At 37.8% G+C, this 26,272-nt stretch overlaps 1 protein-coding gene and 1 long non-coding RNA gene across 3 annotated transcripts in view; one reads left to right on the top strand and one right to left on the bottom strand.

Annotated features, from left to right (window-relative positions):
* Positions 1-20,204, bottom strand: part of akt3a (v-akt murine thymoma viral oncogene homolog 3a) — a 91,793-nt gene extending 71,589 nt beyond the window's left edge. Inside the window, exons 1-3 of one of the 2 annotated variants that reach the window (XM_084093870.1) lie at positions 20,044-20,204; positions 19,835-19,951; positions 12,040-12,420 (exon numbers count right to left, since the gene is read on the bottom strand). In XM_084093870.1, the coding sequence (XP_083949996.1) occupies positions 12,040-12,085 (46 nt within the window). In that variant the 5' untranslated portion in view covers positions 12,086-12,420; positions 19,835-19,951; positions 20,044-20,204. Of the gene's footprint in view, positions 1-12,039; positions 12,421-13,443; positions 13,465-19,834; positions 19,952-20,043 lie in introns of those variants that run through there. The other variant, XM_084093871.1, reaches the window with a different exon arrangement.
* Positions 20,205-23,418: 3,214 nt separating this feature from the next.
* Positions 23,419-23,850, top strand: LOC311069898. Its single transcript, XR_014603572.1, has 3 exons — positions 23,419-23,454; positions 23,577-23,644; positions 23,731-23,850. It is a non-coding gene; the product is annotated as an uncharacterized lncRNA (long non-coding RNA).
* The last annotated feature ends 2,422 nt before the right edge of the window (positions 23,851-26,272 follow it).

Below are 26,272 nucleotides of genomic sequence, written 5' to 3'. Positions count from 1 at the left end.
CAGTCATGCATCTGCTCGTCTTACTTCAAAGATTCTTCGCCTTGTTATTTTCAGTTTCTTCTGTCACTTTTGAGAAGAGAGTACAGAGATGACAGGAAATGATGCTCTGGAAAATATTTTTTTTTAATTTTATCTGAATTTGTCTCGTTTTCCATTAAAAATATCTAAACATCCTTAAAACTGGATATAGACGGTTTTAACTTGTTTTGACCCTCAACTTGCTTTTTTTATATTTATGCTAGGAAAATAACTATTTACAAATGGGTAAAAGGGAATTACTATATAATAAACTTCATTCAAGATATTTTCTGAGAACAAGTTTTTTTAAATACATTTAGTAATTGTGCATCTCATGTAAATCAGTCTTATTTTAGTATTATTTAAATACTATTATAGCATGAATTAATATTTTATATATTTTGCATTTATTTTTATATTTTACATTTTAAATTTCATTTTAATTGAAGCTTTAGTAATCTTGTTATTTGCTTTTGTTTTTTATATATATTTCTATAAAGCTTTCATTTGTTTTTTATTTCAGTTTTAGTAATTCAACTTAAACTTATTTCACTTAGTTGCCAAGGCAACAGTTCTCATTTTTGTTTGTTTTGTAAGTTTAAAGATGCAGTAAGCAATTTATGAGAATCATTGTTGAACACTATTGATATCTGAAATCTGCAACCATGCGACAGCTAACACCTATCTGAAGGTCAGCGACCATCGCCTTGCAAACGAAGATTTGCCTCCTAAATTCCATCTACGCTACTGAGTCGTGGAAGTCGTCCACAGCGGCTGAACGTGTTTCAACAAAGATGCAGATCTTAAAAATGTACATTCATGACTGAATCTCCAACGAAGTTGTTCACCGCCTCATGGCCTTTGGCCGACATCATCAACGAACGCCACTTCCGGTTCACAGGCCACATACTACGCCAACCACAGGACTGCTTACCATACTGAAGGCTCAGGGGAAACGGAAGCAAGTCTGGCCAAGGCAAGTCTGGCATCGCTCATGATGATTTACGTGCTGTCTGCCTATCAAGTCGGCACTGCCGATTGAGTTTGTTGTAGATCGCTTGGCGCCCGATGTGCCAGCCGGCAAGGGAGGAACTAAGTGCTAAGTAAGACATCTGAAATCAACCCAAACAAACACACCCCTTACTTCATTACTTTGCCCCCAAAATGCATGAACACGCTATGCAAGAGTCTCTTTATCATTGCTGAAGCAAAGTAAAATAATGCTTCACCAAAATTCAGGCCCTGAGATTAGCATAGAGCTAACTGGTTAAAAAAAGTCTTTCAGGCCATGATTCCATATCAAACCGCCTGCTGCCTGCATGGCTCACCCTGACAGAAATGTCCTGCCCCTGAGGAGCTGTCGTTCCACATGTTTTCTGGGAGAAGTCACAGGCTAATTGAGCCCACCTTGGACATGGGCATTAGCATCAGTCCTTAATCCAATGACCAACATTTACATTACATTTACATTTATTCATTTAGCAGACGCTTTTATCTAAAGCGACTTACAAATGAGAACAATAGAAGCAGTGAAACTAACAATAGAAAAATATGCAAGTGCTATGACCCTTCCCAGTTTAATCTAACGTAGTAAATACAGTATACTTTTTTTTTTTTTTTTTTAAAGATAATAGATATAGAATAGAAGATAAAGTGTTAGTATTAATGCATCAGGTGTTGCCGCAACGCAATCTACCGCGTCTGGTTTAAGACGTACTTTTTTTGGGTGGTAAATAATGGCGCAACCACCGGTAAATTGACGAGCACAAACCTTAATAAAACACCTTGTATGATTCATTTAAAAACTGAAAGGGAAACTCCTACAAATGCATATGCAATGTGGTCAGCCGTGAAAATAACTGTGTCCATGCCTTTTCAGTGCAAATTTTTCACTGCGTGTCTTTAGTAAATCCTGACAAACGCCAAATTTACGCCAAAAGAAGGTTTGCGCTGTTGCAAACTGTTAGTAAATCTGGCCCCAGGACTAAATCTCAATCCAGCTAATTTCCAGCATGACACAACAACACTTGGATCCAAGGTTTGTTAGAGACAGTCTAGTAATATCTCCATTCATCTCACATTCTTGGAATGCAGATGTACTGCTGGAACTCTGAAAGGCTGATCTGTGATTGGTCCGGATTGCTCCTGCCTAAACATACGCATACTCTGCAGGCACTCCTAAATTCTCGGAGGCATGCACACGTTCACACACCCCGTGCATCGCTGCCTCATCACTAAAACATGCGAGATGTGATACAGTCAGATAGATCACCACGGGGCTTGGAAAAACGTTACCAAACACAGTTCGCAATTTTATCTCCCCTCTCCTTCTCTCTTTGCTTTAGAACAACCATATCACGACCATATCATGACCATAAATAGAGTCCTCTAGCACCCTCAGTTCGTGCTTTAAAGCTACGGTTTACCTAAAAAATAAAAATTCTGCCTTCATGTTGTTCCAAACCTGACTTTTGTTCTTCGTGGAGCACAAAGTGTGATGTGGAAAACTGAAGGCAGGATCTTTATGCTACTCTTCTCCATAGAATGAAAGTGAATGACTATAAGGGGCTGTCAAGCTCCAAAAATGACAAAAACACCATCAAAGTAGTTCATATGGTTTAATCTATGTCTCCTGAAGACTGACAATACCAGAAAACAAAAACAAATTTTAAGTCATATATATATAAATATACACAGTCGTGCTCAGAATTAATCATACCCCTGGTAAATATGATCAAAAATGGCTGTAAAAAATAAATCTGCATCGTTTATCCTTTTGATCTTTCATTCAAAAAATTGGCAAAAATCTAACCTTTCATTGAAGTAAAAGAATTGAAAGTGGGGGGGAAATCATATTATGAAATAAATGTTTTTCTCCAAAACACGTTGGCCACAATTATTGATACCCCTAGAATTTTTTATGAATAAAATATCTCTGAAGTATATTCCCATTAATATTTACCTTTTTTAGCACACCAGGGTGACTAGGAACATGAAATTGTCCAGCTATGACTTCTTGTTTCACAGGAATTTATATATGAGGCCAAATTCCCTTAATCATCCATCACAATGAGTAAAACCAAAGAATATAGTTCTGATGTGCATCAAAAGATTGTTGAACATCACAAAATATAGAGTGGCTGTAAGAAAATAGCTAAAGAATTGAAAATCCCCATTTTGACCATCAGGGCAATAATTAAGAAGTTATAATCAACTAAAGATGTTACGAATCTGCCGGGAAGAGGACATGTGTCTATATTGTCTTAATGGACGGTGAGGATGAAAGTTTGAGTGGCCAAAGACTCTCCAAGAATCACAGATGGAGAATTGCAGAGATTAGTTGAGTCTTAGGGTCAGAAAGCCTATTCAAAAAAATAAAAAAATAAAACAACCCCTATATCCCCACATGTTGTTTGGGGGGTTTTCAAGAAAAATGCTCCTCGCTCATCCAAAAACAAACTCCAGCATATTCAGCTGTCAGACACGACTGGATCTTCAAAAGGGACCGGCTTCTGTGGTCAGATGAAACTAAAAAAAGAGCTTTTTGGCAGCAAACACGCTAGATGGGTTTGGTGCACACAAGGATAAAAAGTACAATTTAATATACCATTGGATCTTTAATGTTGTGGGCATATTTTTCTGCTGGAGGTCCTGGACTTCTTATTCAGATACATGGCATCGTGGATTCTATCAAATATCAACAGATAAAAAATCAAAACCTGACACCTTCTGCTAGAAATCTTATAATGGGCCGTGGTTGGATCTTCCATCAGGACAACGATCCAAAACAAACATCAAAATCAACACAAAAATGTGTTAGGGATCACAAAATGAAGCTTCTGCCATGACCGTCCCAGTCCCCTGACCTGATGAGTGGAGTGAACTGAAGAGAAGAAGCACCAACATGGATCTGGGAATCTGAAGGATCTGGAGAGATTCTGTATGGAGGAATGGTCTCTGATCTCTTGTCAGGTGTTCTCCAAACTCATCAGGCATTATAGAAGAAGACTCAGAGCAGTTATCTTCGCAAAAGGAGATTGCAAAAAGGTATTTAATAAAAGGGTATCAATAATTGTGGCCAACGTGTTTTAGAGAAAAACATTTCTTTCATAATATGATTTCCCCCCCACTTTCAATTCTTTTACTTAAATGAAAGGTTAGGATTTTGCCAATTTTTTGAATGAAAGATCAAAAGGATAAACAAGGTCTCTCTTGTAAAAGAGATTTTAATCTCAATGCGACTTCCTGGTAAAATAAACGTGAATAAAATAATATTAATAATAATAAAAGATTATATATAAAGAGTGCCAAAAAAGTGAAAAGTAAAAAAAAGTATCAAAAAAGTGCAACCTTGGTGAGAAGAAGACTTAGTGTAGGCTATTTAATCTATATGAACACAATTTAAGAAAAAATCTTGTTTTCCTCACAAAAAGTTATAAACTTCAGAAGACTTGGAAAATGTAGCCCTGAAGACTACTTTTATTTAGTTTTTTGTCATTTTCTGAGTTTGACGGTCCCTGATCACCATTCACTTTCATTGTATGGAAGGAACAGAGTGAAAACTTTTGTGTGAATCATCTCTTTAAACCTCTAACTTTCTTTAAAGAAAACCAAGCACTGACAGCCTAAACCACTTCATCATTTTCTCTGTTTTTGTTTTCTCTATCTGCCTTTCCTTACCTCAAGGTCTCGTTCTCTCTCTCTCTGGGCTGGGTCTCTGCACGATTCAGAAAGATGACTAACTCTGCAGTCAGTCAGTCAGTTGAAGGCATGCAGTGAGTCAGCCTGTGACCCCAGCCTGCTGCTACAACACTGCCTGACCCCCAGAGTCATCATCCCCTCTCTGAGCACGTCACCCTGTCCTTGTTCTCAAACACACACAGACACACTTATACAATAACCAGAAAAACAACCACACACAAAAGCCACTGAGTCGTGACTGAGGGGGCCGCAGTATTTTCTTCATACGTGTTGACGCTAGTCTTAAAGGCACACTGGCAGAAGAGTGGAAAAGGCTTTCCACAGATGTTAGCACGCCAAGAGGTAAGTGGGAGGACTTAAGACGGATGACTATGAAAAGCTAATGTGAAATTAAAAAGCATCAAGATGATACAGGAGCTGCTCATGGTAATTTATAGTTTTCAGACTCCATTTGGCACTTGTTAGAAAACAAAGCTTGAAGGGAGGCACATTTCATCCAAATTATCCTCAACTGTGCAACACAAGTAAATAACCATTTTAAAGCTGAATAATTTACAGAGTAAACACATCCAAACACCAACTTTTTATTGTTAAGTTTTATCTCCTAATTTTTATCTTTGTATGTCATTGTGTTTTGGACTGTTTGGAATTGAATTGAAATATTTTCTGTTCTCTTTTTGGGCTAATTCATGGGTGTGACCTGTTCTCTATAGTGCTGTGTATTTGGTTGGATCCTAATTGGTGGGTGATATATTATCATATCATACTTTATTGGCTGAATCTTATGATTGTTTTTGTTTTTTTTTTTTTTTTTAATAGTTGCTCTTCAACTTGCTCTCCAACTTTCTTAAAGTGGTCATGAAATGAAAATTGCGACTTTTCTTCCCTATTGTAACATACTGTATATACAAGTGAAATGGCTTCTAGAATGAGAAAAAAAAATGTAAGCCATAAAGAATTGCCATATTATTTCCATATATTGCAATAAGAGTTTGATTTCATACTGACTTTATCCCTGATGAAAAGCCTGTGTGCCGAAACAGTTTTGACTTAAATTAACACTCCCTTCAACAAGTGTTGCTGAATAAACCTGTTCGTTGATGCATCTTTCTGAAATAGCAACAAACTCATTATCTAAAACATTCATTTTCCCTGAAATCCAACTGCAACATTTGTCATCTCATAAGTCATGATTTAGTTTTACATGACCATTCCCTGTGAATGAAACAGGACATTTTTTCTACTGTACTATACTAAACCTAGTAAGTCTACAATATATAAAATTATCTTTATTATGATTGGCTAATCTAATCACATAAAAGCGCTGATTACACCGCCATTCAAAAGGGAGGGTCGAGTTGCACAATTACTTTTAAAATTGGGTGATCATGTTTTAATATACACATGGTTGTGTCCTCAACACCACGACTGCAGCTTACATCATGTCCTAACCAGCTGTGAAGAGTTAAGTATCCAGAAACAATGTTCTGTACATGCTAAAATAGAAAATGCTGAATAATGAAACACAAGTACAGCCAGAATAAATGTCATGTTTAGATGTAATGTTTAATATGGAATATACAGTATGTAATGGTTCTCTGTTTGTTCATGTTGACCTGAATGAGGATGCTCCTGTACTTCCACTGCAGTCTGAGATGATCTGGGGTGCACTGAGATGCACTTTACATACTGAGAGAGAGAGATGGGACAGGAAGGAGATAATGAGGAATGGCCGCAGTGGTCATATGAGAGCAGGAGATTGCTGGGTATGAGAAAAGGAGCAGGAAGTGAAGGATACAACAGTCAGCAAGGTCAGAGTTTCGTGTGTGTAAATAATCCATATGCTTGTATGAGAGAGTGAATGAACGAGTGCGTCGCTGGTCATGTGAGCATGCTGGAGAGAGCAAACGAGCTTCATTCATGTGCCTGTATCCTTTCCTCAGAACAGAGTGTTCCAGCGGTCCTGCGGGACAGAGCAGCGCACCATGTGACTCCTCTGCGCTGCTCTTCGGCTATGGAGCCCGACAGCTAACCTCCACCACAAACACACACACACACACACACTGCGCAGACATCCAAAGCATTTTTATCAACAGGTCTGCTTGCAATCAGTGCTAATTTACCGCAGACCAGCGATCTGGAAAACATAACTGCATCAAATTAAATACACGGAAATAAAACTTCATGCTATTTAGTTCCATGACATTCCAGCATGTTGCGTCTTGCTTGATTTTGCTGAAGTAACCTCAGAACAATCAAACTTTGGCAGGCGCATTAAACAGGCTGCGGTCAGTGATGAGGGGAATGTTTAGACAATGTGCTTTGAGAGGGGGGCGATGTCAGAAGCTGGCCCTTTTCTTTGTGATCCATTCATTAGTGGAGTAAACAGGATATGATGTCACCCTTTTGGTTACCCTCGCCTCACACATAGCCCTTTTTCTCTAAGAAGTCACAGCTCGAAAGACGGGGGGCAAAACTTGTACTGTGACACAGGTGCTCGAGAGAGAGAGAGAGAGAGAGAGAGAGAGAGAGAGAGAGAGAGAGAGAGAGAGAGAGAGAGAGAGAGAGAGAGAGAGAGAGAGAGAGAGAGAGAGAGAGAGAGAGAGAGAGAGAGAGAGAGAGAGAGAGAGAGAGAGAGAGAGAGAGAGAGAGAGAGAGAGAGAGAGAGAGAGAGAGAGAGAGAGAGAGAGAGAGAGAGAGAGAGATGAGACCGAGAGAGACAGCAGCAAAATGGAAAAGTAAAAGTACAACAGGACACAGACAGAGAGACGGGGGAAAGACAGTAAAAGCTATTATGGAAACAGAGAGTGGCAGAGACAAAGTGGAAAAAGGAGAGGAAAAGAGGAGGGTGATTGGGGTCATCCTGGTCGCCGGCCAAGACAAACAGAATGAAGCCAGTTTCCCAGCCCAGGGCTACACCGAACTCTCCCATGCACTTCACACACACAATCGCTAATAAACACTAACCTCTCCATCCTCAAGCCCAGCCCAGGCTGCACACACTGGAGGGAATTTCAAATCTGACTCAACGTGGCTACAGCACATGACTACACAAACACAACACTCACAATCAATTAAAAGGGTTCCCACAGTTTCTGACTGGTTCATTTTTGACCATTGACCTTTAAAGTGGAAAAAAAGAAACTGTTGGGATGAATTTCCAAATGAATGCTAGATGGCCTTTTGAATTACTCAGTGTTGTTAATGCTACCTAAAACAAAAAACTATTAAAAATCCTTATATAATCCTTCCTATAAAATATTAAATGAAAAATGTAAGCTTAAAAATCTTAAAGGGGCCATGACATGAATTTTTTATTATTTTACTATATTCCTTGAGGTTCACTTCTAATGTTAATAAAGTTTTTTTGCACACAAAAAACAAACACATATATATTTCCACCTTCATTTTCCTAAAAGGATCCATTTTTAAAGGGCAGCTCCTTTTAGGCTTGTCAGTGAACAGCCACTGTTATGATTGGCTAACGTCATAACAGTATCAACAATTGCTATTGCGTGTGAATTAGTGTTTTGAAACCATTATCCATATAAACCCATCATTTACAGAAAAACCATTATGAAATCATTTACTTACATGTTTGTGATGCAGCTGGCTGGTTCATCTTTCAACAAAAGTGTCTTTGCAAACTCTACATTATACTGTGCCTTATTTATAAAACAAAATGCTCCGATATAATCCGCTTGTTTTGCGTGGAGTATGTCAGAAACTGAACGCGCATCTGTATACTGTATGCAGTGTAGACAGCGTCAGTGAATATAATAGGTTCTATTTGCTTTTGAAGTGACACGACGCGTCACTCACAGTGTGTAAATGTCAGACGTTAAGTGATGCAATGATGTATAATTATTCGTCAAATATATTTGCCATCACAGATCCCACAATATGAAAACTAGACATTTTTTGAAACTTCAATAAAAGCTGGTTATAATTAAAAGGATGTTTTAAGCTTTGAAACTTGCAGGATGTTTCAATGGTACAAAGTCCTCTTACATGTTTAAAGATGAAGGAAATTTTTTTCTTGTCATTGACCCCTTTAAATGAAAATTAGAAAATGTTGCCTTGACAACTACCTGAAATAAAATAAGTTGATGTACTAAAATCACATATAAATTAAAGGTAAATATTATAAAATAAAAACTAATAAAAATGACAGCACATTACAATATGACTAAAAATAAAAATAAAATGAAAACTGAAAATATAAAAATAAAAGCTCATTCGAAATATTAATAAATATTATAACAGTATATAAATAATACAATGAAGTTTTCATTTTTTAAAAACACTCATAGAAATTAATAGTAATTTTTAATATTATTTGTAGTATTTTTAAAATAGATATTTAAAATGAGATTAACACTTACATGGAGCCTTATGGTACTTAAGACATTTCTATCTCAGTTACATCTCAGAAACCTCCAGGTCATTATACACTTTTAGTTCACAAAAGAAATTATCCATGGCTGACTGTAAACAGGGTATAGTGGCAATACTTTTGCATGATATCAACCAGTGCAACATTAATACAAAATTATTGAGCACTTTAAATACGTTTTATCTTACAAATGTCCTCAATAATATCCTCAACAAAACAGATCAATGTTTTGCTGTTGGTTTGGGGGCAAGTTTTATAAATGTATATATAATTTATATACATAAAGTTATTTTAACTCGTTGAGGATTTTGTTAAAATAATTTAACAAAAATAAATTTAGAATAAAGTTAGATCACACTAGAAGTCGAGAGCTTCTACAAAGCCGCTACACTCCAGAAAAGTTTCAGTCCAATGATCCAGTAAGCGAATTCATTCAAACAATCAGTCCAAAACAGCGCTAATGTAAAGAAAACCAACCAGCCTGATCACATCAGAGATGGCAGAGAGAATAGAGACTCATGTTGCGTTTTCAGTGAATTATTCATTCCACTGTGTGTTTATCTTTTAAAACACGAGCTGTCATATTCTGTGATTGCTTCTGAAGAGCGCGAGCCCTCACGCATCACGCTGTGTGAAATACAGACTGAACGGAACGTCACAACATCTCAGCGCTGTATGGCCAGATGATAGGCAAGATACGTTTCTCGGCTTATTAAGCAAACCAGCAACTCGCTAGTGAAGTTTTGATGGATGAAGATTGCAATACGGTAAAGATGATGTGACGTACAGGAGTCAGAGTAAGCATGTGTGAGTCTGTTATAATTGATGCGCAAACAGACCATGTATGTGCGCTCTCAACGCACTGATCGTACACTGTATTTATGCACAGACACATTTCAGTAGATTCACACTGTTTCCACACACATTCAGGATAATGTTTTAATTTGTAATGTGAATGTTGCTGTGTTTAGTCATTCTGAATGGATCTGTGCACTGTAAGAGGTATATGCAGTCAGGTCAAGGCAGTTGGTTAAGGTGTTTTTTGGCATCTCCATGTGGTCCTGTTGCAACTTGACTGGTCTAAAATGTAAACAAGCTCTTGCATTGTTGCATTGTACACATACTAGTATACACTGTGAATTCTGAAAAGTTTTGTTCGGTAATGTTTTTTTATTTATTGTTTGTTGGATTTTTCATGGGTGCATATATCAATTACATGGACTACTTATAACATTGGGTTATTTGGTGTTCTTTTGGAGTCTCCAAGTGTCCTTTTTTGGAAAGACACCTAAATTTACCTTGAAAAAAGCTTGCAGAAAATACAGTTTTGTGAGAACAGTCTTTCAATCTGATGGCTTAGCTGGATATAGCAAATGACAACAAAATGAACATGTTAAACAAGATAAATGGTGTATACTTAATTTCACGATGAGTGTGCGATTAATCGCACAAAAGGGTGCAATTAATTGCGATAACATTTTTTACTTTATTCACAGCCCTAATAATAACCTATTCACTAAACTGGTGACTAAAGTAACTGAGTCCGCCCATACATGAACACATCCTTATAAACTCAAGCATGTCAGACCAATGGTCGCTCATCCAATCAGGGGGCGGGAATTCAGGTCCACTGTAGCAAATAAACATCCAGAGTTAAGGGCATTTAACAATGACATTGGTTAAATTGTTGTACTAGTAGGCTCTCCTACTTGACTGCTGTATCAGGTGTTGGATCCCATGAACTTTGCATTTATTTGTGCAGTTATAATCAAGAGGGATTTTGCGTAGTCAAGCTACAGTGTTCACCTGTTTGTCTAATATATAGCTTGCTATCATGAAGTACCGGTATGGTATGATGATATATCACATACATATGGAGATCATATTGTTATCATTATCATATTGTGCACATTTGCTTTTCTAAAGTATTGGGGGGAAAAAATTAGACAATCTCACCTGCGCATATGCAACTTCTTTCCACTTGAATGCTTAGACTTTATAGTTGTAAAGCATTTAGATGACATTGTATGATGAGAAATTATCACTTTAGTCTGACTGAAATAAAACTTTTAAAGTGCATGTAAATGAACTACACTCCCATTGCTAATCACTGCTCATTTGCATAAAGTTACATTTTGCTGATTAATCATATCGCCAAAAGTCACAATCACTTGTGTCGCCAAATCACCAACTTTCATTGAAAACGAGTGACTTTTGGTCGCTGCACATTTCTGTCAGCATGAACGTCCTTTACTATGGATGCACACTTATGGATATACATATAGGGAAGGTACAAGCAAAGAGGCTCAACAAGCGACAATGATACAGAAAGGAAAAGCAAGACAACCTGGATGAAGTACCCTAGTCACTACGTCCCATAAGGACACCTAGAGCAGCTTCCCACATGGACGTCAAATAACTTTGACTTATAATAACTTTGAGTGCGTTTAATTGTACACAACAGCCCTTGCAGTCCATATACTAACCAAAAAAGGCTAAAAGATAACTTGTTTTCCAGACATAATGATCAAATAAAATCCTCAAAACCATAATCTAATCAAAACAGAGCATTATGCATCAGAATGAGTGCAAGCATTTGTAGAAAACCCGTCAAACGTAGCAGCCCGACACGTCAGAGCAGTGCAGTGAGAAATGATGGATACCAGTCTGAATGCAGTTGCTCCTCCGGCAGACACACTCAAACACGCATGCACGTTCTCTGAAGCGCCACACTAGCACTAAACACAGCTCACGAACACACGCGCAAAGAGGCACACCCACACGCCGGCTCCCACAGACACAGACTAAAGCCACGCCGTGGCCCGCCCATGACGGAGGGAGCCGTCCACGGAGGCACACGCGTACGCAAGGTCTTTCTCGACCCGGCTAGTTGACCAAGACGCAGGCAGAGACAAGCTCCTTACCTCTCTTCTGGACCCAGCCTTCCTTAACGATGGTGACATCGCTCATGTTGCCTCAGTCACACTGTACTCGCCGCTCCAACACACCAGCTCCTGAAGGAGTGAGGAGGGGGGGGGAAGGAGGAGAGGAGAGGACAGGAGAGGAGAGGAGAAGGGAGGGGGGTCAGCTCTCCCAGCCTCAGCGTCTCTCTCCCTCCCTCACTGCTGCGCTCTGTCTCTCTCTTTACGTCGTTCTCGTTGGCTGCCTCTCTCTCTCTCGCTTCGCTCTCAAAAGCGTTGTGTAGCGGTTTTCCCCTCCTTCAATTGCTTTTCTCTCTTGTGCTCTCCGTGATGCCGTCTCCCTCTGTCTCTCTAGATCTTCCCACTCCTCGATAGTGACTCAGCCTGGAAGAAACACAAAAAAAAGAAGCATGTGGATTTTTCACTCTTCTCTTCCTCCTAACTCCCCTCTTCGTTCTTACACAATCTGACAGACAGTCATTGTAAAAGCAGACGTACAAGCCCCCGGTCGCCTCTCTTATTTCCCTGTCTGTCTGTCTGTTTTTCTCTCTCATTCTCACTCTCGACATGCACAACTGTTTAACACTTACCAGCAACACAGTCACTTGTAACAAAGTCTGATGAGGATGACCATGAGAATAAATAAGCAAACAGGAAGTCCCGTGGTAAATGCAGTGGCATTCAAGGAGTGAATTAAGCACTATGAAAGTGTGCGGTTTAATTTATCAAATACAGGGCTCAACACTGAGGACTTCTTTAACTGGCTCGGTTGGGCCAGTGGTCCATATTTTTACTTGCCCTGCCAAAATTTTCACTGGCCCCACCACAAAAAAAAGAAAATTAGGTATTGTTTTCATTGTTTTTGTTTTCGCCTAACATCTCTTTCAAAGAAAACAATGCAAGGTTGAAACAATATGGGACAAGCAAACAATGACAAAACTTTCTCCACCATTGACGGAATTTTCGGGCTTTTATCGATTTCATCGTTATATGGTAGAGGGTACTATTATGCAACTCTGAAAGAGTACAGAAAAAGAAGCAGAATTGATTTTCTCAACTTTTTGTTCCAAATGTTGATTAAAAAAAATGTATGATGCTAGAATAAATAAAATTGTTTAAAAGAATATATAAATAATCTAAAATAATTTTGATGTATTGCATGTTCAGATATACAACAAAATATTTTGGGGGCCATGAAATTTTGTGAAAATGTCAACAAAAAAAATGCCTTTAAAAAAAATATGCTGGCAGGGAAAGAGTTAAGAAGTTGCTAATGAGTTACAACTGAAAATTTTATCAGTTCTGATATTAGATTGATAAAAAACGTGATAGCTTAATGATTTTTAGAATGAGGAAAAAGACTTCAAAATACGAGACTGATAAATGTGGCAGAATGCCAACACTTACTATCATCCAAGATAAGGACACATCCATAGATGCATTTTCTGTTTAAAACAGAAGGAACAAATAACTACAATTATAATGTGAATACCACAAATTAGTCCTAAAATGTCCTAACCTGGTCTCAAACACATCAAATAGTTTCACAAATTTTTTTTTTGTTTTACAAAAATACAACCAAGCAAAATATGTCCCTCTGACAGAAAAGTAAGCCAATAAAATAAATCTACTGCATGAAATATGGGATTTCTGATGAGATATTTGTCTATATTTCCTTACCTTTAAAATGCCAACGTACATTAGTTAATCAAAATGTTTTGTTTTTGCAGAAGCAATCATACGTCAAATCCAAGCATTCAAATGTGTGCGAGTAGAGAAAAGGGAAGTCAACCTTTTAAGAGAACAAACAGTAACAAAGAGTAAACCTCCAACAGCTAAACAGATGAGCTCAGAGTGAGTCAAAGAGGAAAAGAAGAAAACCATGAACCTTTACGTGAACTCAGAAATTGGGGAAACACATGACAATCATCCTCTAACTAAGAAAACAGAAAGTAAGAAATCACCGAACACGTCTGAGTGTGAAGCGTGATAAAAAGAAATCTGAATGCACAACTGTGATGCAGTGTTGTGTCCTCTAGGCCTATAACAGAAAGACAAATGACAGAAAGGCTCTTATTTTCCCTTTGGATATAATTAACAAATCATGTTTTGTCCCAGACTTTTGGATATAATGACAGAGGGCATCACAGCTACTGGATACACTGCAGCCCCTAAAGATATGGAGACCACGGCAGTGTCCTTAATGTCACAGGGCCAACAAAAGATTTATAATATAAATACTTTACAGCAAAATAAATGTGGGCCAGAGTATTCACAGTACCAACTGATAATTCTGGTTGTGTGCATTTAGCTGCAACCTTAATCTGCTGTTAGCATTGTAAGGAGAGTACGTGATTCAAGGTCCAAAGAGATATCAGTGAAACCCTGTACGTGAGTCACATAACCCTGGAAGACACCACTTGCCACAACTTCGTAAGTAAAAATCCCATTCATTTTCTCTTTAGAGAAATAGATTTTTTAACGTTAATGTTTAAACCTTTCCATCAAACCTACCTTGAGCTCTGAGAAGATTAAGCAATGATATACTACTGTAGAAGCCCTGAGTCAGTGTCATTACAACTACAACTTTAACAACAGTCGCAATATTTATTTCATGCCGTTCTGAGGATTGAGTCCTTTTCCACTGCAACTATTTTGCAGTCATCTGTCTGATTAGTTTTCCTACAAGACACTCAAGAGTGAGTACCACACCATAAAGAACCAGTCACTGACTTCAGAAAATACTGTGCTTTAATCTCACCTCAGTACTTTAACCAATAAACCTGTGGGTTACGCATAACAACGGAAACACTGCTAACAGCAGGCAATCTGAAGTGAGACAGCGAATGTCTTAGAATATACTTTTTAAGGCGGTGAATATGTCCACAAGCACATCCTTGATGACTGTACTGGTGGTGCTATAAATCAAACTAATTAAGAGACTAAATGAGATGTGTGTTGTTGTTAAAGTGCAATAAACAATTAACAATTGCTTCTCCATTTAAAAACCACCACTAAAAATGATTAAACTCACTAGTCGAGCATCCTCACTCATACCTATCAGCAATCCCTTCCAACCCCTTCCCATGAAGCACTGATGTAAATGAGACTTCAAGGACCAGTTCTGCTGTTATTATGGAGTTGACAGTATCTGTTTGAATGGGCCAGAGGAAATGTATGTAATTCAGCCTCCATTGGAGTGATAAATATTTCTGGCAAAGCATATCAAATATATAAGATTTTAAGAAAAGGTCTAATGCAGTGATGCCCATTTAGTATGTCCTCATTTACTCACCCTCATGTCATTCCAAAACCCGTAAGACTTCAGAACACAAATTAAGATATTTGTAATAAAATATGAACAATTTCTTTCCCTCTATTGACAGCTACGCAACAACTTTTGACGCTTAAAAAAAGTTCTTAAAGATCGTAAAACTAATAAATATAAATTGAGCGGTTTACTCAATTTTCTTAAGAGACACAACCGCTTAATACGCTGAACAATTTAATTTAGGCTTTTATTCACATATAAACATTCATCAACGCAGTGTGCACACATCAGTTATGATAAATGGAAGCTCCAGCATGTTCGCTTGACATGCGAGAGCCAATGAGGTTCATTCTCGTGTTACACAGCACGTTTGAGCTTCCGCGTTCTTGCGTGTTATGCAAGTTCGGTTGAGCTTCTGTTCACGTTCGCTGATTAATGTTTATATGTGAATAAAAGGCTAAATTCAATCTGTTCATTATATGCGATCGTGTCTCTTTAGAAAATCTGGACAAACCACTCAATTCATATGGATTAGTTTTACAAATTCTTTATGAACTTTGAAGCGTCAAAGTGGTAGTTGTGTAGCTGTCAATGGAGAGTAAAGAACTGGCTCAGGTTTTATTAAAAATATCTACATGTGTGTTCCAAAGATGAACTAACGTCTTACGGGTTTAGAACGACATGAGGGCGAGTAATTAATGACAGCATTTTCATTTTAGGGTGAACGAACACTTTAACCTGAAAAATAAAATACATCTGGGAAATACAGAACCATCCACAAACTTAATCGACAAGTCTGCACCAAGTTGCCTCAGAGGCTATAAAATGTCCAGATACAGAAAAAGGCACTAAACGTGAGGACCATTGTCATTTTCAGTGGGTCTGTTGGGATATTCTACTTTACAAACCAATCCTCAACATTGTGTATTCTGGCATCAGCACAAACTCTCTTTTCCTTTGGCTCCCTTTGAGTGGCAGGAGGACACACAATTCCACTGCGTCACTGTCGCAGCCAAGCATCTGTAAGCCTATCGCCGCAGCAATATCTGGGGATGTCCCGAAGCTGCCACACCAAATACAATTTTTCCATACAAATGAGGGGAGCACCCTTGAGATAATCATTTCGCGAGTTCACACGTACATGAAATCAGATGTAGTAATTTATGCATATTTGGCGTGCTGTCCGGGAGAGGGCTCCGAGCTCTGAATCTGGCCCGAACCCAGAGTACTCCCCCCTTTTGACTGGGAGAGAAAACCAGCCAAGAGTGAGGTGATGGGGTGGTGGAGGGATGCTGCAAAACTGTCATGGGACAGAGGTGAGGGAAGGCTATATTTATACCGGCTTCCTCTTGTGCTGATTGGTTGATTACCTGAACGTGCTCCTCCCGAACTTTGTTACATAAAACTTCATTTAATTCCTGAGCAGGCCTGGGAAGGAGAGGCTCTCCTGGTGAGCCCAGACAAACACAGACACGCAGCATCAATCATTCTCAGCATGCCACGGAGAAACATCTAAACATCCGCCACAAGCCTTCAGTGCAGAATCTACATTTATTTACATCAAACTATTTTAAGTGCATTGTCACAATAACCATTAGTTTAATGAACCAAATGGAAAATTAAATGAAAATAATCCCACATGTTCATGGTAGAATCGTCCTAAATTGTTAGAAAAAGAACAGTGTGACTGCTTATGGTAACAGATGGCCTCCTGTGGTGAAATTTTATATATATATACATTATACACACATACATATTTAAGAATTTAATACATTCATTCAGCAAGGACACATTAAATTGATCGAAAGTGACAGTAAAGATATTGCAAATGTTTCAAATACTTTTATTTCAAATAAATGCTGCTCCTTTGAAGTTTTACTTTAACCAAAGAATCATGAAAAAAAAATTGTCAGTTTTCACAAAAATATTAAGCAGCACAACTGTTTGCAACATTGATAACAATAAGAAATGTTTCTTGAGCATCTAATCAGCATATTAGAATGATTTATGAAGGATCATGTGACACTGAAGACTGGAGTAATGGCTGCTAAAAAATTATTATGATTTTTTTATGATTTTTTTTTTTAAAGAAATTATAATGAAACAGAAAAGCTATTTGAAATTGTACTACTATTTCACAATATTACTGTTTTACTGTATTTTTGATTTTTTAAAAATCAGCCTTGGTGAGCAGAACTTTTTTTCAAAAACCTCACAGATGACAAACTGCATTTCATGATGTTATGAAAATGTGCAAGAAAAACTCCAGGCACTGCGTCCTTAACTTGTTCTGGTGAAAAGATAGATATCTGCTTGGAACACAAACTGACACCCTCCAAAGTTTCTAACGTCCCCTGAAAGAGTTTGCAACTGATGGATATTTTCTCTTCAAGTAATCAGAGAAGAACCGCTGAAGGTGAAATCCAGCCCTCTCCGAGCAACACTTTCAATTTCAGTAATCGGTGCTAATGTTACCCTGAAGCAAAGGAAATCCGTGAGCTCCCATCACAAGTCCCCAACAAAAGTGTCGTTCAAAATAAGTTGTTTACACGCCCTTCTAATATTATTTTTCATGAATCTTCTTTTGGCTGCAAGTAAAGAGCAAATTCGTAATATGGCTTTGGTTTGCACCATCAGCACTAACATGCAAAGATTGTGATGCACCACAATAATTATTAAGCACGACAAATATCCTAATCTGAGCATGTATTTAAAACTAGCAGCATGCCGCCACCCCATTCATATTATCACATTGATGTGGACAGTACTGTATATCACTGCTGTTAAGGATTCACAAGACAAATCACCTTTGTTTAACTGAGAGCTTTAGCATCTCCATGAGGTTTTCTTTGTATGTAAAATGAAAGCGTTGTATGTTGCCACGAGAGAGACATGAATAATGAAAGATTTCTCTGCAGTCACACGCCAATGCTGCAGCCGCAAACACTGTAACAGAAACTGAGAAGACGCTGTGGTCTGTCTAAAACCTAAGAAGAGGAAACGAGAAATTTGTGAATGAATACTGGCGGATGTGGATGTCTGAGGACTCTGAGGACCTTTGCTAATCTGCTGCAGCCATTATTCAGGAGTGCTTTTACTCGTTCTCTATATAGAGCTGGAGAGCACTTAATGTGAGGTCAATTTAATAATGTCTTTTGCTCTTGTTTTATATAATCTACTTAAAGACTTTCTTAGAAATAATTCTTCCTTTAATAAGGCTCACAGGACATTCAAAGATTCAGTCAACGCACGTATAAATGGAAATGTTATGCCGCAGAACAAGCAGTGCTTTTGGGTTCTTCAGACAAGCAAACTTTCTAAATACCTGTTCGGAATTAAATTATAAAGCAAATTATAAAGTGATATTTGTGGTTAAAGTAAAGAAATATGATCAGTTTTCACTTTATTCAGCATTTGAATCTGTCGGATATGTAACAGGTTGTTGAATACACACCCTTAAATGTGTAACACAACTCTTTTAAAACCTGAAAAATGTTTCATATAAAAGTGAAAGATAAAAACAGCCAGCAGATGTGCAATATGCGACACCACACACAGCACTCTTGTTCATTTTAAACTCAATCTGAGTGAAGCACTAATCTAAAACAGCTCTTCTCAGGGTGTCTGAAGAATCCGGAAGTGTTGCCGCCAAGCTTTGTTTGTAAACCAGTAATTTCACCTCAACTTGCACCAACAGAGATTTCATCTGTGCCTGAACGTTTCAGATCTAAATGACATAAATGGTGCATTCATGTACACCTAAATATTACAAATAAGGCCAAATGACACCATTGAAGTGACAAGAAACTGAAACCACAACTCTAACCGAGACAGACAGGTCGGGCACAAAACCAACAATTAAGGACAGGTTATCTTAATGAGTAAGTATGATGCAGTGCAAGACTTGTTTAAATGTGTTTGGAATAATCAGTAATGTTAAGCAGCAGCACAATTAATCCCACATTCAGATGGTCCTTCACAGATATGCTCGAGTCTGAGGGAGGTGCCAATGTAATGTAAACAAGAGGGCGTGACATCTAGCCTACAAACATCAACATTAAAGCCAATGAGGGAAATTGGATTTCCACTTCGTGGAAGTTCGTGTAATACCCACGACCTCAGCTACAACCTTCTGGCCAAATGTCAGTGTCTTGATCTGTCAGTTGCGAATCTGTTACCTCAAAAGCAATGAATAAGCTGGCTAAAAAGAATAACAGTGCTCGTCAATCATGACTTAACGTTATACAGAGATTCTGTTATGCCGAGTCTTTTTCAGTTACTAAAATTAATTTGCCAATGGAATGTGGGAATGTCTCGTTAGATAAAATTGGGAATTATGCGTAAAACACGCTAGGCCATAAGCAGAGCTCATTCCCCTGCTTCACAGCCTCCACACCGCAGCATCAACTGTTTTTATGAACTGAATGTTCCCAGGCTGTAATGAACCGACGCTGCGTCACAGGCAGCCACGCGCTCCGTCAAATGTGGCATTTAACATTCGTATTACAGTCATAGCGGGTTTTTTACCTGGCGCTGGAGTCTGTAGGGAGACCAGTGGGCTTCCCTCCCCTCCCTGAGTACGTGCGCGTCCTCCTTAAAGGCTCGAATGGAGCATGGATGGATGGGATAATCGGAGAAGCACGCCTACAGAGAGAGCACAGACTCAAGTGGTCACTACTAGAGTGTTGTCTCGAAAGGAGGGGTTGTATGATGGACAGACTGCGGTAGTTCCTTACCCCGGGAACCGCGCTCAGACACACCACAACGACGACACAGGCAGGTTACCCTCTCTCACCCCGTGTCTCCTGCTACAGTCCGCGCCAGGTTCGGTTGGTCCGTCTCCCGCCCGCTCTTACTGCTCCATAGACGCTCCTGCGTGTGATGCGCGGCGCGAGGAAATCTCGCGAGAGCCGCTGTGTTTACAGAAGATGCGCCTCTTCTGTAGCGCTCTGCGTGGAGGGGAATTCTTTTGGAATTAACAAGATTCCCACAGTCAGGGGGGAAAACAGGAATTTATCTGGGAAAAGTCGTGGGAATTAATGCAAGCAATCAGATAATAAAATAATTATCAGGGCATTTCTGAATATACATTTCTAGATATGCTCAAATATGTTAAATAGCCTATTTAATTAATGAGCTCTATACTGAACTTGTGCAGATATGTTAGCGATGTTATTGTTAAGGAAACTAAAACTAATAAAAATCGTTTCGTTTATTGAAATAAAGCTGAGTCAAATGAAAAATAAAATTATAAATGTTGCCTTGGCAGCTAACTGAAATAAAATAAGTTTACTAAAAGTAGAATAGGCCTAGATATAAATATAGATGTAAAGCTAAATATAAATATTAGATAAAACTAATTACAAAAGTTTTAGTAATAAAATTGCTAAAACCTAAACTGAAATTTAAAATAAAAACTGAAAATCCAAAATGTTACATGACAAATAATATAATAGTTATAGGCTAGAAATAGGCTAGAAATAATACTAAAATAACACTGATCTGAATATGGATCTTAATCAGAGGTCCATGTGCAAGGAAACGTAATGAATGATTTATTAGGAAATCAGTCTAAATTAAAATGATATCTAAGTTCTAATGCTAAGATTTTAATGCATAAAAAAAAGATACTGTTGACTATGAATTGTATTGACACACCAAGTAATACTTATGTTTTTGTATTTTATGCTATTTTTTGTGAACAGGGTGAGCCATAAATCTGATACCAAGGAAAATCATAATAGTTATTTCAATAACTATTCAAGAACTATAAACTGCCTTTTATTATTGTGCTGAAACAAGTAGAGCTAAAATCTGATACATACAGTTGCATGTGTCTGGACCCTTTTCCAAAAAACACTTCCCACTACGGCCTTGTGGTCAGAGTTGGAACTGCAACACATAAACTGTGAAGATTGAAATAATTTGTTGCTATGAGGACAAGTTTCTAATCTAATTTATTTATTTATTTATTTACTTATTCTCCTTATATATTTGTAAAAAATAGCTTAGAGTAAATAAAGTGACAATTCATAACACTAAATGACAATACAAGATTTTAAAGGTACTTAGTAATCCCCAGTACTGGGGATATCAATATCAATATCAATATCAATGTATTTGTATTATTATTATTTAGTACTGCCCTCAAGGATAAAGTGAGAGGAAATCATGTAAATATCTGTCAAATAGCTTATGCATGATCGCTTTGGTACACTGTAAAAAATTTCTAACCCTCCCAAATCAAAAATTTCAAGTGACCGATAACATCTAAATTTTTCAATTGGCCCAAGTGAAATTCTTGTTGCAATAGTCTGTTAACATTGGCTCAATGAAAAATAATACGTCAGACTAATTGAAAAATTTAGATGTTATCGGTCACTTGAAATTTTTGACTTGGGGATGTAATTTTTTTTTACAGTGTACTATTTTCACAAGTAAGGTGTACATTTTCAAAACTCTTAGTACAAAAATCCAAACTGATCACACTTGTTTGTAATAGTATCTATCTTGTGTGTTATGCTATGAGGTTTTGTGCTAGAACAGAGTTTGCTGGCAATACAGTAAATGTTCTCACTGTATAAATAAAAAATAAAATAAAAATAAAATTACCATTTGTCCAGCATACTGTGCTTTTTGAGTCACATATATTAGGAATTGTGAATAACTGTGAATCTACATAAAATTACATGTTAATCCAACAAAATTCTCCAAAATGTCACGGCTACATGTTAAACAAAGTTTTCTGGATAAACTTTTTTATGTTGAACGGCAATGCTAAGATCTAGTTTGCGCATGCGTTATGAGCAAGAACATCGCGCCAAATGCACGGGGTTTCCCTTCTCCATTTTGTGCTTTAGTTCCTCATTTTATCGGTGGCATGTTGGAGTTCTCTCATCGACTGACTCTTCGAGGATCTAAATATTGCCCTAAGGCTGTAGGTGAGTATTAATATTACTTTGAATTTCATGCATGCATGCATAGAATCGTATATTTCCGAGCTGACAGTGTGTTATTCAGTGTTGATTTCGTCGACGAATAATTTTCGTCAACGACATTTTTTCCACAGACGAAAACGAGACGATAACTACATAAAAAAAATAGTTTTGAATGGAAAAACTATGACGAAAATGTTAGATATGGACGATTTGGGAAGACATCGAGTCAGAATTTGTCCTGCGTTTGTGGTAACGTTAGGCTTGTGGGCAGGGCATTGGCATGCGCTTGATGCATATCTCATAAAACGTTAAAAAAATTAAAAACGTCTGGGAGAAAGAGAAGAGCAGACATATGGATAGATCTAAATAAGAGTGATTATGCAAAAGAGAGCTATATTCGACGTTACGCTTTTCTGCGAGCACACAAGCTGCAGCCGTGCACTTAAAGCGTGCACAGCGCGCGAGTTCTGAATTGAGCTCTCTTTCGCGTGAATGGACAAATACACACAATATTATGTCTATATGTCCGTTTTTGGAGAGCAATCACTTAAACGCGGTCACTTATGTCTTTACAGAACGTTGTGAGAATATTGGATGTGCAGATTTGGTGAAATTGGATCCGCACATTCTGTCTTAAAGTAACAGTACGTAATAAACTTAATGCCACCTGTGCCCTTAATATAATTTTAACTACGTTAAGTCTTCACTCATATGTTGGTTGTAATTATAATTATACATTAAAACACATATCATGGATGCACATTTGCCATCAACAATTTTTTTTATGTAACTTAACCTTAGGGCTTGTGGCCTAACATGTTTGTGTCACTGTTCACAGAAAGATTAGCTCATTAAAGTTCTCTAGACGCAGATTATCGTAAATTCGATCATTTATTTTAATCTTTTCAACTGAGTGATCAGGACCCCAGCGCAAATTCAGTATATTATCCCGCTTCTATTACACAATAATGCTTGCCAAATAACGTTAAATGAATAAATAATTGTACACATGATAATGTTTCAATACAATAGCCAAGATAAACTAAACTGAAATTAGCGAGTAATATGTCTGTTTACCATACGAGTATTAAAGTCCTTTGTTTGTAAGTTGATATTCTTTTTTTGTTTGTTTCAAGGTGGCGCTGATTGTGTATCTGTTCTGCGTGTTTGTGAAGAAGACCGCGGAGAGATACAGGAAACATTTAACCGGTGAGACATAACGTGTAATGTGTAAATGTTTAATGTGTAAATGTGTAAGCCTCACATACACAATGTATGGTAGCCAACATAGCAGCCATAAGTGAAAACATAGAACTAAAATTTTCCCTCAGGAGAAAAGAAGTGGTCCAAGAGCAACCAATGATTGTAGAGGTGGCCTGCACTCTTTTATCAAGAACAGGTAATTGTATCATCTTTTATTTTTTGCTTTCTTAATAGGTGTTTTTTAAACAGTTTCGTTAATACAATTAAATTGTTTATGAACAGATTTGTGAGGAATTTTTCCGAATCACAAAGACCTTCTGGGAGTCTTCATGACAGCCATTGACATGTACACACCTAAGCTCCTGAAACTTTACAGAGAGAGAAAAGGAGCTTTCGGGCAGGACATGGATGCACTCCTAGAAAGACTTGATGAAAGGGTAAGTTTAATTTCAGTGTTTTGATGGTTTGATCTATATTACTTTGGTTGATGATAAATACAGTTTTCATACTTTGGCTATTCGGTTGTTTCTTTTGTATGTTTATCAAGACGACAGACATAGTGAATCACAGGAGGACTGCTGCTTTGGAAGGCCTTCCTGTGTTTCTTCGTGAGAACCCAACCGAGCTGTTCAAGAAGTGTAAAGTATGTATCAAAGACTTTAAAGGCTAAATGGTTAGTTCACCCATAAATGCAAGTTCTGTCATGAATTACTCACTGTCAAGTCATTCCAAACATGCAAGACTTTTGTTGATCTTCAAAACACAAATGAAGATATTTGTAATAAAATCTGAGAGATGTCTGTCCCTCTATTGACAGCTACGCAACTACCACTTTCAAGGCCCAGAAAGGTAGTAAAAACATTGAAGTAGTCCATGTGACTACAGTGGTTTAACGTCAATTTTGTGAAGTTACGCTAATGCTTTATGTAAAAAATAAATACATAAAAATGTCTTTATTCACAAAAAATATATCTGGCAAACCACGTTCAAGAGAGCACCATGACTTATGCGTGTTGTGTTGACGCAAGAGTAGTGTTCTCACCCATCCTGGAAGCACAAATTTTAGAAACATCAATGTAGAATTTAATAAACGAAGCTTGCATCTGCAGCGGTTCCAGATGAGAATGTCTGCACTCACGTCAACATAACACACATGCGACATGGTTATCTTATGAACGTGCATTGGAGATTTATATTTTGTGGATAAAGACTCCTGTGTCAAGGTATAAAATGGTATGGTGTTTAAAAGCACACTGGTTGTCAGAGACGAGAGTGAGATCACAGCTTTATGTATTTTCCAGGTCCAGCTGATAGACAGACACACACGTGAGTTCGCCGTGATCTCTCTCATCTCCAATAAAACAGTGTACTTTTATTCTGTCTTTCCACACCAATTACTGCAATCGGAAACCGGTGTTACTCATTTTGTACTTGACCCACTTACTCACCGCTCGTTCCTGACTCGTTCTCCAAATGCAGACTCCGCTGAACCACGCCCCCTTGCCACAGATGTCATTTTAGTTTTTTACACACAGAGCACTCGCATCGCTTTTCAAATTGAGGTTAAAGCACTGGAGTCACATGGGTTACTTTAATGATGTCTTTACTACCTTTCTGGGGCTTGAAAGTGGTAGTGGCGTAGGCTGTCAATGGAGGAAAAGAAAGCTCTGATTTCATTTAAAATATCTTCATATCTGTTTTGAAGATGAACATAAGTCTTACGGGTTTGGATCGACATGAGGGTGAGTAAATGATGATGATATTTTCATTTTTGGGTAAATTAAACATTTAAAGGTCCCATGACATGAAATTTTCACTTTCTGAGGTTTTTTAACATTAATATGAGTTAGGGATGTCCCGATCAGGTTTTTTCGCCCTCGAGTCCGAGTCCGAGTCATTTGATTTTGAGTATCTGCCGATACCGAGTCCCGATCCGATACTTCTATAACACATAAAAAAAGAATAAAGAAGAGCAAAAAAACAGATCCAGGATGTTCCTTATTTTTTATTTAATTCACCTTATTTTAACATTCAACAACTCTGTTAACAAACAAGTGTGAACAATCAAGTAATAAATAAATTCTTAACTTTTGGACTTTAGTGCAACAGTAAATATAAAAAAAGTCTATATTAAAAAAGTCTATTATAAACAAATAGCACCTCAACTTAAAATACCCGGCAGGCATGTAAACAAATAAAAAATAAAAGTGCCACAGTGTTTGCAAAGCCAGTAATGTGCTTCTAGGAACTGCAGTCCTAACTCTTACGCCGGTTTCACACTGCACTGTTAGCAGAGCATGCAACCTGTATTTTTTTCGCCAACCATGTTAGCAGATTAGAGCATTCACACCGCACGCAGAGGCGGCGCGGCAGTGCGTAGCAGAGCAGAGCAGCAGTGCCGCGATCGTTTCGGCGCCGAGTCTATTTTTGCTGCGCCGCTTTTGCTGAATTAAAGTGACAATACATTAATCATGGCCAAAATACACCGCAGTTTTATCCAAAAAGTGCATTGATGATATCTATTGTGTTTTAAACAGTCAATCAAATGACCAACAGCAATTTAAAAAGAAAACAAATGTCCAAAAACAAACTTGTTGCCATAACAATAAAAACAAAGATGAACCAAAAGTTATATAAATGAAATTATTAATAAAATAAGCTTCTTGACAAGTCTTTTCTCTTAAATGTATTTGAAAACGAAAAAAAGCCATGCCAACTTATCCAAGACTCTGTCTGTACACAACCCGCGGTTCAGCCGCGCGTGACAAACGCTGCCAGTGTGAAAGCAAAACGCGCGTGTCCTGCTCCTGCTCACCATATGCAC

This window comes from Abramis brama (assembly GCF_963993115.1).
Source record: "Abramis brama genome assembly, chromosome: 19".
In the NCBI taxonomy this organism is placed as follows: Eukaryota; Metazoa; Chordata; class Actinopteri; order Cypriniformes; family Leuciscidae; genus Abramis; species Abramis brama.
The sequence above is the reverse complement of the archived record's forward strand: the minus strand, read 5'-3'. Positions and strand labels throughout refer to the sequence as shown.